The 18,085-nt window shown below is 32.1% G+C and overlaps 1 protein-coding gene across 2 annotated transcripts in view; it reads right to left on the reverse strand.

The window, feature by feature from the left end:
* Positions 1-3,989: 3,989 nt before the first annotated feature.
* Positions 3,990-18,085, reverse strand: part of LOC139482313 (inter-alpha-trypsin inhibitor heavy chain H3-like) — a 39,478-nt gene continuing 25,382 nt past the window's right edge. For both annotated transcript variants that reach the window (XM_071266118.1, XM_071266128.1), the window contains exons 5-12: positions 16,496-16,659; positions 14,673-14,964; positions 12,700-13,409; positions 11,962-12,043; positions 9,270-9,362; positions 8,392-8,505; positions 6,200-6,598; positions 3,990-4,735 (exon numbers count right to left, since the gene is read on the reverse strand). In XM_071266118.1, the coding sequence (XP_071122219.1) occupies positions 4,464-4,735; positions 6,200-6,598; positions 8,392-8,505; positions 9,270-9,362; positions 11,962-12,043; positions 12,700-13,409; positions 14,673-14,964; positions 16,496-16,659 (2,126 nt within the window). In that variant the 3' untranslated portion in view covers positions 3,990-4,463. The remainder of the gene's footprint in view (positions 4,736-6,199; positions 6,599-8,391; positions 8,506-9,269; positions 9,363-11,961; positions 12,044-12,699; positions 13,410-14,672; positions 14,965-16,495; positions 16,660-18,085) is intronic.

Genomic DNA, 18,085 nt, shown 5'->3' on the forward strand with positions numbered 1-18,085 from the left:
ATAAGTACCGAAACCGTTGAAGAGCTGAATGTAAAAAAATACCTAAAATAATTAGCCAAATTAATCTAAAGCCAACTTTGCCTGAGGGAGTTGAAACCTTAGTTTCTTAATAATTTATAAATTTATAAACGGACAATTTTAGTAAAGTTTGTTAAATCATGTCAGTACCGAAATACTGACTACCGAGCTGATGATACCCTCGGGGACTGATAGTCCACCAGCAGAGGTATCGACCCAGTGATGTAAAATATTGAAAACAACACGTTATTAATTTCTTGCGTCCGAAGCGCTTTTCTGGATTTACCTTCATCAGGAACGCTCAAAGCCAAACATTTGAAATCCGAAGATGTATAAGTACCGAAACCGTTGAAGAGCTGAATGTAAAAAAATACCTAAAATAATTAGCCAAATTAATCTAAAGCCAACTTTGCCTGAGGGAGTTGAAACCTTAGTTTCTTAATAATTTATAAATTTATAAACGGACAATTTTAGTAAAGTTTGTTAAATCATGTCAGTACCGAAATACTGACTACCGAGCTGATGATACCCTCGGGGACTGATAGTCCACCAGCAGAGGTATCGACCCAGTGATGTAAAATATTGAAAACAACACGTTATTAATTTCTTGCGTCCGAAGCGCTTTTCTGGATTTACCTTCATCAGGAACGCTCAAAGCCAAACATTTGAAATCCGAAGATGTATAAGTACCGAAACCGTTGAAGAGCTGAATGTAAAAAAATACCTAAAATAATTAGCCAAATTAATCTAAAGCCAACTTTGCCTGAGGGAGTTGAAACCTTAGTTTCTTAATAATTTATAAATTTATAAACGGACAATTTTAGTAAAGTCTGTTAAATCATGTCAGTACCGAAATACTGACTACCGAGCTGATGATACCCTCGGGGACTGATAGTCCACCAGCAGAGGTATCGACCCAGTGATGTAAAATATTGAAAACAACACGTTATTAATTTCTTGCGTCCGAAGCGCTTTTCTGGATTTACCTTCATCAGGAACGCTCAAAGCCAAACATTTGAAATCCGAAGATGTATAAGTACCGAAACCGTTGAAGAGCTGAATGTAAAAAAATACCTAAAATAATTAGCCAAATTAATCTAAAGCCAACTTTGCCTGAGGGAGTTGAAACCTTAGTTTCTTAATAATTTATAAATTTATAAACGGACAATTTTAGTAAAGTCTGTTAAATCATGTCAGTACCGAAATACTGACTACCGAGCTGATGATACCCTCGGGGACTGATAGTCCACCAGCAGAGGTATCGACCCAGTGATGTAAAATATTGAAAACAACACGTTATTAATTTCTTGCGTCCGAAGCGCTTTTCTGGATTTACCTTCATCGATGTGTGGGTTTTTTTCTTAATAAGATTAAGAGACTTTGAGACATCATTTTCTCAAGCTACAGGTTGTGACAAAATGACACATTTTGTATGGATTGTACAGGAAAAAGCACCATTATGTGATTAGGACTTAACTAAATGATAGAATTGTAAAATAAAGTATGAGAATAAAGCTTTCAGATAATGCTTTGAGAATATCAAAAGAAAAGATAGGGTCACCAATTTTTTTCCTTGCTAAAATACAAAAGACACCCATACCACCTTAATAGCCAGCCATACGGTATGTTTTTTTCTCATTTTTGAAGGTCGTATATGCAGTGGCCTACCATTGCTTCTACCACTCCAATTGAATTATGGTGGATAGTAGCCTCAATGGCAATCATACCACATCTTATTTGTATACGTACAAGATAAACCAGTTAACTTATTCGATTGTAATGGTTTGGCACAATAATTGGTGTTGGAATATGTCATGTATTTTGAACCTATATTAATTATAGATTGAAACAACGTTGATAAACCACAATAGGTTACAGAAAAATGCGGTTATATAGAAAGGAATCGACAGTATGCATTGCATTGATGGTCATTTGAGAGAAAGACTTGGAGTAATTGCAAGTTAAAGTTTTACATGCATGTCCTGGTAACTTTGATAACTATTTCCGTATTCACGACTTGTCTCTGTATTTTCCCGTCATATTTAAAACAACAAGTGTTACTGATGGAGCATGAAAAACATACGTCTAAGAACACCTACAGCGACTGGGTTATAAAAAATAAGTTCTACCTTAACTGAATTTTCCAACTCCGGGCTGAAAATGTCCGTATTTGTTGGTGAAGAAATTGTGGCATGAAAATATTTAGCGAACTAAAGGATGCCTCATCGCTACATTCCCGCCTATGGAGCTACCTGTTGTTTGTATTGATTGTCATGGATATGAATGCATTAAATACTGGGAAGTTAAGCCGACAACCAGTCAGATTTGTAGTGTAAATCGTGTTTGTTAATCTTTCGTTTATAATTTATTCTGATCTTTGTATATTTAATTGCACCTTGGTATCATTGTTCACAGAGCATACATCATAGTTTTCAAAAAGAGCATACATGGTTGTTGGTGTTTATTTTCTATCAATGTGTAAATAATTACAATTTTTTATTTAAAAATTAATACCACTTTTAGTTCATGAGGTACTGCAACATAACTTTTGTTTTTTAAGATCTACGAGTAGAAAAAGGAACACAATAAATGTGATAGTTATCAACGCAAGGTCTTTTCTTAAATTCATATTGTGACCAGTTACTTTTTAAAATTTTCAATGCAATGCAAAAAAATACGAATTTGAAGATCATTGAACACCCAAAATCCAGAAAGTTGTTGCCAATTACAGCTGAGAATAACTTGACTGTCTGAGTATTTACAATTTTTTCGCTATAATTCTATTTTTATTTTGGTCAACTGATAAAAACAGTTAATAGATTGCAAAAATAAAGGAAGCAGGAGCGAAAGTAAACTGTGATTGGAATTGACGAATTATTTTTTTTAAACGCACCAAATGCGAACGTCTTTAACCCATTATTAACCGATTATACCATTTTCATAGAACCACGAAGCTAGTAAATATGCTTGAAAAAATATAGTTGGTACGTTCAAAGAGTTTTATTTTACTTATCTTCATTAAAACTCCATACCAAAGGGAAATAGAAGTTCAAGTGAAATTAAATACATTAAATTAGTTTTTGTGAAAAATGTAGAAATAATATGTTCTGGTTCAAATTATAAAACATACCCCCAACTTCGAATACCATATTTGTACGTAAGCTAATTAAGTAATGTCTTCAATTAAATAAAATGTGTTAATTATTTTACATTACTCAAAACAAGACGAAAAAATACAAAACAAAAATTGCAGATTACTCGTTCTACTAATGTAGACTTCTAAACAAGTAATTTCTGCAATTCAGTTAATAATATAAAACCATACATATATACATTATTCAACAGAATCATGCGTCACTTTATATTTTCTTTATGATACAATAAAACATCTAATTTTGCGTTTTACTGTAGGTAATTTTGTCTTTTTAATTAATGGGAGCTGGCTTTTGTCATTGGAACATTCATAGGCGGATCCAGGGGAGGGCCCTTAGGTCAGTCAGTGGGCCCTCCCCTTATGAAAAGTTCTGGATCCGCCACTGACATTGATATGTTTCTTTATTCCTGGTCCGTTTGTTCGTTTGAAGTGTAAAAAAAAATATATTTCAGATGATACATGTCGTCTGCACTTCTATAAACAATGAACGAATATTTCAATCGAAAGGGCAAATCATGTTTCCTAGGTTATAAGATATATTGAAGAGGAAAAGGTTACCATAATTGACTAAACACGTTGTCGTAAAACAGACAGATTATCTTCCAGTTACATATCTTTTAGACGATATTTACTCGGTAAACTTCGGAATCAACATATGATTTATGATTTTATAGTAGGTCTCTGTTTGTCGTTTGGCAACTTTTCGTTTGATTGCGGTCTCGTTGAAGTACATTTTACTTTTATTCTTAATTGCAATTGCGGATAAATATAGCTTACTTCTAACAATTTTTTGGACAATTTTCCAACATTCATCAAAATCAGTCATTGATTTTATATATAAACAAATATGTTTTTAACATTTACGATTGACATCAACATCTGAAATACTAGATCGCTACAGTAAACATTGTTATATACCACAGAACAAAATTATCAGAATGAAAAGTTAGAAATGATATTCTATCACTGTTTTTGTACAGTACAAAAGGCTTTGCTCGTCTAGAGACGGAGTGATCTAATGTTAAATCCAGGCCAAGCACATGATAGATTCAGAACACATTTTTAAACTCAAAGAAACTGCAAAAAGATGTGGCTAAATCTCACAACAATACTCGACCATATTAGATCTTCTTATTTACTGAAATGTCTTCTTCGTTTGCGTTTGTGTTAGAACAATTTAAGAGTTGCATATTTGTGTTATACTTGAAAATGAATTATTTGTCCAGTACAGTTTAACTACCATATATACAATGTTGTTCATTAAATAATTGCCATGTAGTTATTTTAACACTTAACCTCCTCCACCTAGACGATTAATATAATCGGTAACATTCCTCCTATTAATATAGTCCATATAATTGCCATCTAATAATCGTTTGCCATTATTTTGAACCATCCAGCATTCTATTTTAGAGTTAGTTGCTAAATTCAACCGCCTGCCTAGTGATGCAAATACTTTTCGTGGCTTTCTAGTGTTTCCGTGAACTTTTAACTTGCCACGAGTGCGTCCATTTTTAAGAGTCTTTTTCTTCTCTAATGTCACTTTTCTGTATAAAAATTGCCCTAAAATGTAATATTAAGAATTATACTGCACTCGTTCTATTTAAGCAGTCAAAATGCGTTGACCGTATATTTCTATGTCATATACAGTCACTGACCTGATATCACTTTTCCTCATGAATATTTAAATAGAAATTGTCGAAATTATGTTTAATTATTCATACGACCTCTTCAACCTGTTCTTGTTTTCAATGTAAACAACGATGCGTTTTTAAAACGACTTAAACTTGTTTCTTTTGCAATTTTTTTAATATGTTTTTGTTTGCAACCTATAAATCATTATGTTTTATGTTTATTGTTGATATTTTAGTCTGCAACGAATTCGTTCACCATTGATTGCGGTAATGATGTACATTTCATCGTGTTTTATATTTCTCCGTCTGTGTGATATGAGGCCTTTTTAAAGGGTGATTTTTCCCAATATTTAAATTTAAAAAAATAACATTAACACAATAAACAACAATTGAAAATGTTTTTTTAGATTGCAGTATAAAGACAATAATAGTGCATTGACTTGACATATCAACGATATAAGGATTCGGCCCGAAACGGGGAAATGCTCGGCACAGCCTCGCATTTCCCCGTTTCTAAGCCTCATCCTTATATCGTTGATATGTCAAGTCAATGCACTATTATTGTCTATTTATGTTTTTCTTGAATGGAAAATGAGAAAATACTACGCAAGAGCAAAACAATATCAATATGATGAGAAAACTGAAAGCTCCTAATATTTCAATGAATATTCACCAAACCGGATTTATTTTAATTGCCGAGGATCATTGGTTTTGGTTGTAAAAGAACTTTTCTATACCACATAACGGTTACATGTATGTTTTCTGTCATCAGTCATTGGGCTTACGAGTGTTAGTGCCAAACCTAGGGCATTATGTTTTTCAATCAACTTGAAACTTAAAATATACAATGTATGTTCTTTATGATATGATCTTTCTAAATTTAATGCCAAATTAGAGTTTTTGTCCCAAATTCACGGTCCACTAAATATAGAAATTGATAGTGAGAGTGGGACCCTATGAACACATTCTTGTTCATAAATTAAGTATCTTTGATAATCACAGAAATTCTATGGTTTTTCTATTAATGATTTACTTTTATATTTGCAATTAAAAGATGCGGTAATACAATTTTAGTTTTGTATTCAACATTGTGTGATACTAGTAAATGCTATACAACTGTCTTACCAGACTAGTTAATAGAGAATGATATTTTTAAGAAATAAAAAGTCTTTGCATATGTCAATTTGAGTTCATTTATATTTTTGGAGTTTAGTATGAAGCTAGTACACTTTTTTTATTTAAAATTCAGCTTAAGCCCGCTCTGGGTGTTGGATTTTCTCGCTGTGTTGAAGACCTATTAGTAACCTCCGGCTGTTATCTGCTCTTTTGTCGGGTTGTTGTCACTTTGAAATATCCCCTATTTCGATTCTCAATATTATTTTGAATAACTTACCTAGTAGCCCATGAGTGGACTCAGAAAATCCACGATCTTCTACTATATAAAACCCCAGAAAATCGACCTTTCCTGCACGTTTCTGTGACTTGGTTCTCGTATGTTTCATGACTAATAATGTTATTCTGTTTGGAAACATTACAACAATCATTTCGCCTGTCCCGTCTGTTACAATTTTTGTTTTATATGACGTCATTACTTCTGATGACAACCATTTATGAACATCACCATTCAATATCCATCTTTCAGGGGTGATGCTTATATGTGTACCAAAGCCAGAGATTACTATACTTCCAAGGTAAGTTTTTAGCTCTTGGCTGCTGTCTGTTGAATCATCTTTTCGTTTCTTTCTGATAAATATTCGTTTGTTTGATACAATTATGCCATTAACAACAATACCTGTGAAAAAAAACAAAACTGTTTACTCATAAAGAAAAGTTGTATTACCAATTTTGAATATGATGTCTGTTTTAAATAACATCAAGACTATGTATGTAAGCTAATACTAACAATTACCACTGCCCTTTCCTCGATCTTGATATCTATATCACTAACGGAAAGCTGAATACTAAATGAGATCTCACAAACATGTTTAACCCCGCCGCATTTTTGCGCCTGTCCCAAGTCAGGTGCCTCTGGCCTTTGTTAGTCTTGTATTATTTTAATTTTAGTTTCTTGTGTACAATTTGGAAATTAGTATGGCGTTCATTATCACTGAACTAGTATATATTTGTTTAGGGGCAAGTTGAAGGACGCCTTCAGGTGCGGGAATTTCTCGCTACATTGAAGACCTGTTGGTGACCTTCTGCTGTTGTTTTTTTCTATGGTCGGGTTGTTGTCTCTTTGGCACATTCCCCACTTCCATTCTCAATTTTATGTAACTATGTATTAAAAAAAGATTGGAAATGGTAGATGAACACTCAATTAAATAGGCTTAGTAAATGCAGTGAATCTACAGAAAGAAATTTTTCTAACGATTTTCAATGTTAGAAAAACTTATACAAAACATACATGTAAAGACAATATAACACACTTTAATATCACTTTTTAAAAATTAAAATGAAGAAAACTATTACTTTAATAAACACAAATCTCATACTAAATAAAACGGAGAATGGAAATGGGGAGTGTGCCAAAGAGACAACAACCCGACCATAGAACAGACAACAGCAGAAGGTCACCAACAGGTCTTCAATGCAGCGAGAAATTCCCGCACCCGGAGGCGTCCTTCAGCTAAACAAATATATATACTATTTCAGTGATAATGAACGCCACACTAAACTCCAAATTATACACAAGAAACTAAAATTAAAAATAATGACAAGACTAACAAAGGCCAGAGGCTCCTGACTTGGGACAGGCGCAAAAATGCGGCGGGGTTAAACATGTTTATGAGATCTCAACCCTCCCTCTATAACTCTAGCCAATGTAGAAAAGTAAACGCATAACAATACGCACATTAAAATTCGGTTCAAGAGAAGTCCGAGTCTTATGTCAAAAGTGGTAACCAAAGAAAATAAACAAAATGACAATAATACATAAATAACAACAGACTACTAGCAGTTAACTGACATGCCAGCTCCAGACTTCAATTAAACTGATTGACAGATTATGTCTTCATCATATAAATATCAGGCACAATCCTTCTCGTTAGGGGTTTAGTATCATACCATCATAACCTATATGAGAAGAACATAATCCGTGTCATGCCAACAACTGGTTTTTAAATAAATGTCTTTAGTTCCGATGCAAAGCCGACCCTATAAGTGAATCAATATTAACTCCAAAATATGCAATCTTTAATGACATGACAACAGTATCGTAACTATATCCCTTCTTAATAAGTTCAAAGGTTTTGTAAGCTTCTGATGTGAATACTGACATTTTTGTGCTTTATAAAGACTATTTCCATAAAAGATTGGATGTGAAATACCTGAACGTATAAGAAGTCTGCATGTTGAGCTATATTTACGAATGATGTCCTTATACCTTATATCAAGTTTTCATGGATTCTATTGCATGTGTTATTGTTGTTTTATTTGTTCGTTTTTCGTATTTTGCTCTGGCATTGTTGATTTTGTTTGCCCCTCTTTTTTAAAGCCAGAAAGAATCTACAAATATTCCCTGTAATTTGATAAAACAGAATTTTTTTTCAGTACCATACAATCAGTCGTAAGTGTAAAACCATTTACCTGAAATTTCGTCTCTGACTAGATTAATAATGTCTCCAGGTATACCCATGATATCAAAGCATACCGATGTATCAATCCCTTTCATGTGTACTATAAAATGGGGATCGTTGTCAACTACAATAAAAAAAAAACTATTTAATTATATTACATCAAATATTTCCTTCGGTCGTTTAAGTCAGTTAAGCCATTTAAAAATATCTGACTATTTATTTTATTTAGTTCAAATGACTAATCGATGACCAAAACATTTTGATGTACATAAATGGTGTTTCATTTTATCTAAAAATCGAAAATGAAAATGGGAATGGGACGTGTCCAAGAACAAACAACCCGACTAAAGAGCAGTAACAACCGAAGGCCGACAATGGGTCTGCAATACCGCAAGAAAAGCAAGCAACCGGAGGCGAGCTTCATCTGGACCATTGAAAAAATGAATACTTAGATAGTTCAACGAAAATGAACGTCAAACTAAACTACGAAACATATAATGAACCATATCAATTTAAAAGAAAAACAACATGCATTAAACTTTAAGACTTACAAATGCAAGAGGTTCGTGACTAGTTCTAACCGTAAACACGTTGTCCATATGAGTTTTAACCAAATAGACCGAAAACACTCTTAATTTCTTCGTAACATAACCATGATCACGAAATTGACTTAACCCTCAGTCAAACATAATAATGATCACGAAGTTGATTCAACGTTCCGTCAAACATATTTTTGTCCTTTCAACAAATGATCATTTTTTAAATGTAAAAATTTGCTTATTCAAAATCTTAATCTGTAAAAAAATTTAATTTAATTATGCATTCTTAAACTTCAAAATTTTATATGAAATACTATCAACATTAATTCATACAAAAATATACTCGTACCAAAGGACGGAGAAGTCATCGTAAAAGCTTGTGCTTGTGGAATGTTGTTACTCCAATAAGAATATGGATCATCTGAAGCTCCAAATTCATTGTCTGAAAGAATGAAAAAATTGATATTAACGCTATACAAAATATGAAAACAAAGGACCTATTTTGATAAAGTATACATTGAAACAATAAAAATTACAAAATAAATTACAAAAACTGCATCGAAATTCATTGCACAATTCCTATGGATAAATGGATGTGCACTGTATACCGTTTTCCACTGATTGTACTCGTTCTTGTAATTCTCAAGCGAACTTTATACATTGATGTTAATAGAATTATGTTGTACAGTGACTATACTCGACATTTTCTTGTATCTTATAGCCACGTATAACATATCTATAATACTATATACCTAAAGTACATTTGATGTCGTTGTTGAATAATATATGATATAATAAGACATAGGCGAACTGCTATAGGAATACAAAACAGAAGGTCTCTCTTTGAACAGTTAGGGACGACATCAAAAGTTCAATGTAGGATAAAAAAAAAAAAAAAAAAAAACTTAATTCATATAGTTTTTTTCACTACCCCCCCCCTCCCCCCTTTACCTCCATCTTAACTTAATTTGGGAAAGATGCCAATTAAGCAAAACTTGCAGCAATGTTGACCCCCACGGCCCCACCCTTTTAAACTATTTGAATTAAGTTTTTTATCCTTCATTGATTTTTTTATGTCGTCCCTTAAAATTTCGACACAAACAATCATATTAAGTTTTGGGCAAGTACACAAACGTATTTCTAATGTGATATTTCATATGATATTCGCTTGAATAATAAAATTTTGATGCGGTCTCTGATCTTTTTAACATCATACGTCAATTACGATTTATCTTTTACGCGAATAGGTCACCAACTTTGTGTACGCACAAACATACAGATATGGTCATGCTTTATCCAGAATTCGACAAAGCTTACATACTGATAAAAGAAATAAACATAAAACAACACATTTTAAATTGCATGCATCCGAAGTGCTTCCCTGGATTTATCTTCATCAGGAATGCTCAATGTCGAATATTTGAAAGCCAAGTATAAGAACCAAATCAGTTGCATTTATTTATTTTATTTATTAACCTATGTATTTTATTATTCCTCACCCTGGATAAAGAATTGCACAATGTTAACATAATGCACGTTTCAATTTTCTATATGTTGTTATTTGTATATATAGGTCTTTTCGTTCGCAATAGTTATTGACCTGTTCTAAACGATTTGGATTAAGAAAATACTGCAGTCGGACATCTATAAAAAAAAAAACAGATGCTCCGCAAGGGGCGTCTATACGACCGCAGAGGTTGAACCCTGAACAGTTGGGGTTAGTATGGACACAACATTCAAGCTGGATTCAGCTCTAAATTTGGATTGTGATTAAATAGTTGACACAGCATAGGTTTCTGACACAGAATGAATGTGGTCTAATGAACTTAAAATAATTTGTTTGCCTTTGAGCAATTCACTATGCAGTTGAATATTAATCCTTTTTTTTCTCACATCCCCCTTTCCCTTATTCCAAAACTGATCTCAATTTAAATTTCTAATGGAGTTTGCAACAATAACTACTCATTTAAATTCATCATAAAATATTAAAATGTAAAACAAGTGCTTGTAATCACTGAATGGTAAAGATTGTTTTAATTTATTAGTTGGTAGTAAAAGTGAATATACTTACTATTCTGGACAAAGAAAAATAACTCTAATTTTCAAAGAATATTTCATAAAAACTGCAATTGAAAATTTCTTGCTATTGCGCAATATTGTGAAATTAGATATTTCTTGCTATTGCGCAATACTGTGCAATTGAAAATTTCTTGCTATTGCACAATACTGTGCAGTTGAAGATTTGTTGCTATTGCACAATACTGTGCAATTGAAAATTTTCTTGCTATTGCACAATACTTAATATAATAATGTTGGACTCCGATTGGGACCAACTTGAAAACTGGGCCCACAAAAATCTAAGTACATGTTTAGATCAGCATATCAATTTTTGTTAAAATCAAGCTAAGTTTAATTTTGGACCCTTTGGACCTTAATGTAGACCAATTTGAAAACAGGACCAAAAATTAAGAATCTGAATACACGGTTAGGTTTGGCATATCAAAGAACCCCAATAATTCATTTTTTCATGAAATCAAACAAAGTTTAATTTTGGAACCTTTTGGCCCCTAATTCGTAGGGACCAAAGCTCCCAAAATCAATCCAAAACCAAGAAAAATGCTTATTTGGGACCTGTTTTTGCCCCTTATTCCTAAACTGTTGGGATTAAAACTCCCAAAATCAATCCCAGCCTTCCTTTTGTGGTAATAGACCTTGTGTTTAAATTTCATATATTTCTATTTACTTTTACTAAAGTTAGAGTTCGAAACCAAATGTCTTCGGACGACGACGACGACGCCGACGCCAACGTGATACCAATATACGACCCAAAAAAAAATTTTTTTTTAATTTTTGCGGTTGTATAAAAATGAAAACAGCACGTTATAAATGTCATGCATCCATAGCGCTTTTCTGAATTTACCTTCATCAGGAATGCTCAAAGCCAATGATTTATAAACTATTTTAAAACATGTTGATCATATGTCTTAAGAGTAGATAAATCTTATCTCGCCGATGCACAAATACAAAAAAAAAATACTCACCGTTCGGATCTATAACGTTGTTTTGGCCTCTATTTAAAGGCGTGGTAACAACCATAGATGTTAATGGTGTTACAAAGTTATACTGTAAAAAAAGAAAGAAAAAATCTTATATTTACCACAGACTATAATACTTATTTATCGCTGCAGAATGATGTATGTGAGAAAGAAAAAAGAAAAAAAATCTAAAACACACTTCAATCTAATAATTATGAGTACATTAAAATATCAAGTATTGTTTTCTAACAGAACTTTTGAATTTCTGTTTATGCATTTGCAGGATTAGTTTTAATTCATTTAAGTGTTTGTCAGAGAAAATAAATAGTTGGTATTCTTGGTTTGCTAACAATTAAACTTCAAACAATTCTGCATCAAATTATTTCTAGAATTGAACTCCGGTTGATATAAAACATAACTTTTTGCCTTGATGAAAAAGTCTAAATATGACCAACCAATGACCTAGCCCTGTTCAAATTCATTTTAAACTTACGGAACATAAAATTAGAAACACATGAATCATACATCATCTTTCAAAACAAGACATTAAAATGTAACTTGGAGTTCGTACTTTATTTTGCATTTAAATTTTTGTGATTGGAGGAGTTTTTTTGTAGACGAATTGCGCGTATGGCGTACAAAATGATAATCCATGTATCCTTGATGATGTTTTTTATACATTCCCAATAAATATGTGTGTTTTGTTCATAAAATAAAATAATAAAAAGAATCATAAAACCATACCTTAAGAGCTAGCTTTAAAGCTCGATATTTCATATCATGTCTCGTTGTCGTATTCAACTCTCGCAGTCTATCGTTTAAAAGTTGTTTTATTGTTAAATAAGCCCACATTTTCTCTGCAATGTGAGAATAACTAAATCCTTCAAAATTCTTTTTTTCACTATGATCCGCTCCGTGTATATAAATATTAGAAGCTGATCTCAGTTCCATTGTGCCATTTAATCCGTTACCCGTGACGGAAAGTCTCAACTCTTGCAAATCTCGCGAGGCTAGTTGTCCAGTAATAATAATTTCTGAACCTTCAAAATAATTTGGAATTAAGGCATTCGTAATTGATGACTTAACTGTCTCTTTACCGATAAACTGGAATGTTAAATTAGAAATTAAAACTGATGACACTTCATCATAAAAACCTGTCAATTGTAGTGTTGCGTCAGAAGCTTCATATATTTTTCTACAAAATGCATTATTCTGAGCTGACATTTTCTTCATAAAATTATAATCAGCATTTTCACCAAAAGCAAGACTAAAAATCGGAACACCTCTAGTGTTTCGTCCTTGTATCGAGTTTAATATTTTAGCAGTATCGGTTTCACCAGCTGTTGGGTCGCCGTCTGTTAGAAATATTATCACAGGTGTAGTGTCACTATCACTTATGTTTTTATTCAAAATGGCACTTAATCCTTCTAATACAGCGTCATTTATATTCGTCCCTGAAAATTATAATATAAAGCAATCACTTGTGCTCATAGTAAACACATCTGATAAAGGAGAGACGAAAGACATTGAATGGACATTCTCACTTATAAGTAAAAAATAAACTGACAACGTCAAAGAAAATAAAAACAGACAAACAACAGTTCACAAAATACAACATAGAAAATTAAAACCGAGCAACACGAATCCCATCAAAACTGGTATTGATGTCACGTGTTCCTGAAGGGTAGGCAGATGAATAAAATATATTGCTGGAGTTGACTTAATATAGGTTCCCTAATATAGAATTTGCGGGGGCTATTGAACAAAATGTTACGAATCGTAAACTTAAAGTTGTCCTTTTGGAAGTTTAACCGACACCGTAATGATTTGGTTGACCGTTATATAACATATGTTGACAACAGGCATGGTTCTCTTGTCATTTCTACAATCGTGTTATTTTTTCTGTGTTTGGCGTGTTTTGTTGGATATTGTTTTGTTGGTGTTGTTTTTTTTTTTTTTTTTTTTTTTTTTTTCGTTTTCGCTTTTCTTTATGATCATGATGTTGTCTGTGTATATAATAAAACAATTCTTATTATGAAGTTTTGATTTGGTTTATTGTTAGTTTACTTTACAGAAATATTAAAAAGATGTAATACGATTGCAAATGATAAAATTGAGAATGGAAACGGGGAATGTGTCAAAGATACAACAACCCGACCACAGAGCAGACAACAGCAGAAGGCCACCAACGAGACTATCTACCAAAGAGGAGATAACATATATATACATTTGTATTAAAGAGTGTCCTTACCTCCTCAATAAATCATGTGTTTATCAAACACTCACATATGGTGTGCTGCAGCTTTTCAGTTTATAAAAATACACATAAATAGAAAAGAGGTGTTACTCTTGAAAATGTGCACACAAAACTTGTATTTGTCTACTATAGCAGCATCATTTAAATTTGTTCTGATGTCATTTCTCTAGCGAAAATCTTTAACATAGGCATATCACAAGAACAGGAAGGCATATTGGGAAATTGTTGGAGACAGTTTAATGGTTTTAAAGTAAAAAGATCTTTAATACTAAAAGAATGTTTTGGGTAGATAACAATTGTTAATTCCTGTTTGTTGTTATGGCTTAAACTTTTATGACAGCCAATCCAGAGATCGCATGAATCGTAGTTTTACTATATAATTGTTAAAACTCAAATAAGAAACGAACTTAAACCAATCTATATTATTAGACGACTTCCGTATACATGTTCACATACTTACATCCATCAGCAGTTAAATTCTTGATAAACGTTTTTGCAGAATCTATTGCATCAGGTGTGGCATATTCAACTGGCAAATCGGTTGACCATCTTGATATTTTATCATTAAATTCTATGATGTTGAATAAATCATTTTCTTGTAAATCGTCTAAAATTTGCATCATAGCATCTTTTAGTTGTTGCATTTTAGTTCCAATCATTGAACCACTTGTATCCAATATAAACAAAATTCTTCTGGCCATTCGATGGAGACCAGTCGGGGCAAAGAAATGCACAAAGAAGCCATCGACGATCTGTAAATAAATAGTAAGATTAGATTGAGTAATGCTTGCTTAACGACTAGTCAATTATTAACTTCAAAAATTCATATTTAGATAGAGTCAAAGTCAGAGTTATTAGCAAGATTAGAGTTATTCCGCTTATGATAAGACCAACACAATTTAATTTGATATCTGTCCTTATATATATATTTTTTTTCAAATGAAAGTATAACTTGGTAATGGCAATGGTCTTATTTCGAGATACGCTAAAATATTATTCTTTTTCTGTTTCGATTGAACAATAATAAATGCAACATTCTGATTATTGATATGAAATAATTGTGTTGTTGCATTTCGCAGACAAGTCATTTCTTAAAGGTTTTGCGCAATGGATAAATTTTTATAAGTGTTCGTTTCATATTCAAAATTATTCAATAAACTTGACATAAACTTAAAGAAGTCAGAGTTATCAGACATATTTTCCGATTTATAATAGAATAAATTTATGCGATGTATACGTTATTGAAACAACAACAAAATACACAAAAACATGGGGCACCCGAAGGTCAAAATATGGTCTTCAATGATAATCATTTGCAAGTATCTATAAAACATATCAAGATCTAAATCTAGAAACGCTGTGAATAAATTAAATAGTTACTATGATCAAAGATCATAAATCAATTCTAGATTATCTAAATGAAAGAAACACAAACAAAACACGAATACTACTAACTATATTCCTTATTACTTGGGAACAATCATATTTTGTGAAATTTAACAAGTTTTGGTAGGGAGCAGTTCATACGTTTATGAGCAACCGAATACATTTTTTAAGTCTATATTCATTTAATTTTTACTTCGTTCTATATTAGTAGATCAATCAGAATAAGTCATCAGTTACAATTGAAATGTAATATTGTGGCAGTTTGGAAAGCCATCACCATAATTCGGGATATCTTGGTGTTTGTCTTGATAAATTCCACTAAATTTTTTAACTGATACATGTATATACCGAAATTTTCTCGTGTATTTTTAATTCAAAAAAATATTATTTTGCTCAGAAATAGATGACGACTGCATCAGCCAAGTAGCAGTTTCGCTGTATCGTCGAGATACAACTACCCAATTTACAGTCACATATAACATACGATATAAACACGAGATGTTCATATTTTGGTGTGGTATAAGTGAAGATTGGCAGTTCTTATAGCAGCATCTTAAAGGTCTTCAATATCACAGAGAGATATATTCAAGTAAATTTTGCTACCACCACTAAAGGTAAACTATACCAAAAAATTGTCTAACTCGTGTCACATATATATATATCCCTAAATAGATATAACCAGATGTGGTAGAAGTGTCAATGAGACAAGTTGAACTCTCCATCCATGTCACAATTTGTAAAAGTAAACCATTATAAGTCAAAGTAAGGTCGTCAATACGGAGCCTTGGCATCAAGCTATCAAGGGCCCAAAAAATAGTATAAAACAATTCAAACTAGAAAATCAACGGTTTAATCTTTATAAAAATAGTGTACAATTTCGATCTAAAACTAACTTACTAGCACATCGCCAGCATCCAATTTTCTATCAACATCATATTCAACGATGAACAAGCCCGAGAGTCCATGCATCGAAGCTCGAATTTGATCTTCACGTGATGGATTATATCTTATAAAGGCTGATGTCGGCGAAGTTCTATCCACTACTGCATATCTGTTTCGAACTGTGCAGAAAATAAAATTAAAAGTTATATTCTTCCATGCAAATGCAGAGTTAATAGCGTGTCAGTTGTTCTTCTATCATGCATTTTTGTATCGTATACTAGTATTTATTCTTAATATATGCATAGTACAATTAAAGCTGAATAATTTATTTAGATATATAATCATTATTATGTTATGGGAACCTGCTGAAAAATAAAATAATTTGATGTAAAAAGGTTTTTTGTTTCTACAGTACAACAAGTGGCTATCAATCAATATTTTTATATATAGTGTATATAATATATATCTAAAGCAGATTTACGATAAACATCATTTTACAAAACAAAAAAATACATTCCGGAGTTTGCAATAATGTCGTCCAAAATGACTTGTAATCGGCAACGGTTACATTAGACGGTGCTCTATAGTTGTTAATATCTGTGTCAGTAGGTCTTTTGTGAAGAGTAGTCTAATTGGTAATCATACCATATCTACAGTACAATATACTTAAGACTCAAGACTGCAGACAACTAGTATGAAAATAAGAAGTGTAGTCTTAAGGTCAGTACATATTTCTTAAATAATTGAGGATTTATAGCTTTCAAAAGCATGAATCCCTATAAATTGATACATTCCAGCGTCAAATACAAAACGCACCTCCAGTGTTCCGTGTCATGATCCGGGTCAGGAGTCATAATATACAACGGAAAGAAAACAATTATACTAACAAGTATCGTTTGTGATCTACTGATTGGCCTCATTACGATATTCTTTATAAGTGCATAAATTACATGTTCTCTGTAATATATCAAGTGGGCTTCAAGTACTATCACTTGACTTAGTTATATTTAGATCGTTTATAGTCCTTAAAAAAATTCCAACAACGGGAAATATTCTTAATGAATTGAGTTGTTTTAGTCATAATGACTGTGATAATAATTTTACATTTAACAAAAAATAGTTGTACACCTTGACTTTGCAAATAGACACTTTTTGATAGTACCAATTTTTCTGCACCAGATGCGCATTTTTAACCTTTCTTGATTTGCATGCTAAGATATTAGAAAAAAAAAATAACTGTCAAATTCAGAAGCGGTACTCAGTATGAAAATATTAGAGTATTCCATTCAAATTCATGAATGAGTTTGTGACCATGATAATCAGAACACATTCTCGTTATCATCTTCAAACATTTTAACGTTACGACAAAAGAACTTTAAGAGCTTCAACCTTACCATTAAGAAACCTAGTAACATTAACAATGTTCTGATTGTCGAAATTTTATTTCATTGGCCATATAAATATCTACAGCTTGTACCGATACCTTTTTCTGTATTTTTCTCAATTTTTAACACCTGCACTTTTTTTTTTCATTATAAATATACGTTTTAGCAGTTTGAATTTAAGGTTGTTCTACATTTTGGTCACCGATCCTTACTTTTTTTT

The sequence above is a fragment of the Mytilus edulis genome, chromosome 1 (assembly GCF_963676685.1).
Source record: "Mytilus edulis chromosome 1, xbMytEdul2.2, whole genome shotgun sequence".
Classification (NCBI taxonomy): Eukaryota; Metazoa; Mollusca; class Bivalvia; order Mytilida; family Mytilidae; genus Mytilus; species Mytilus edulis.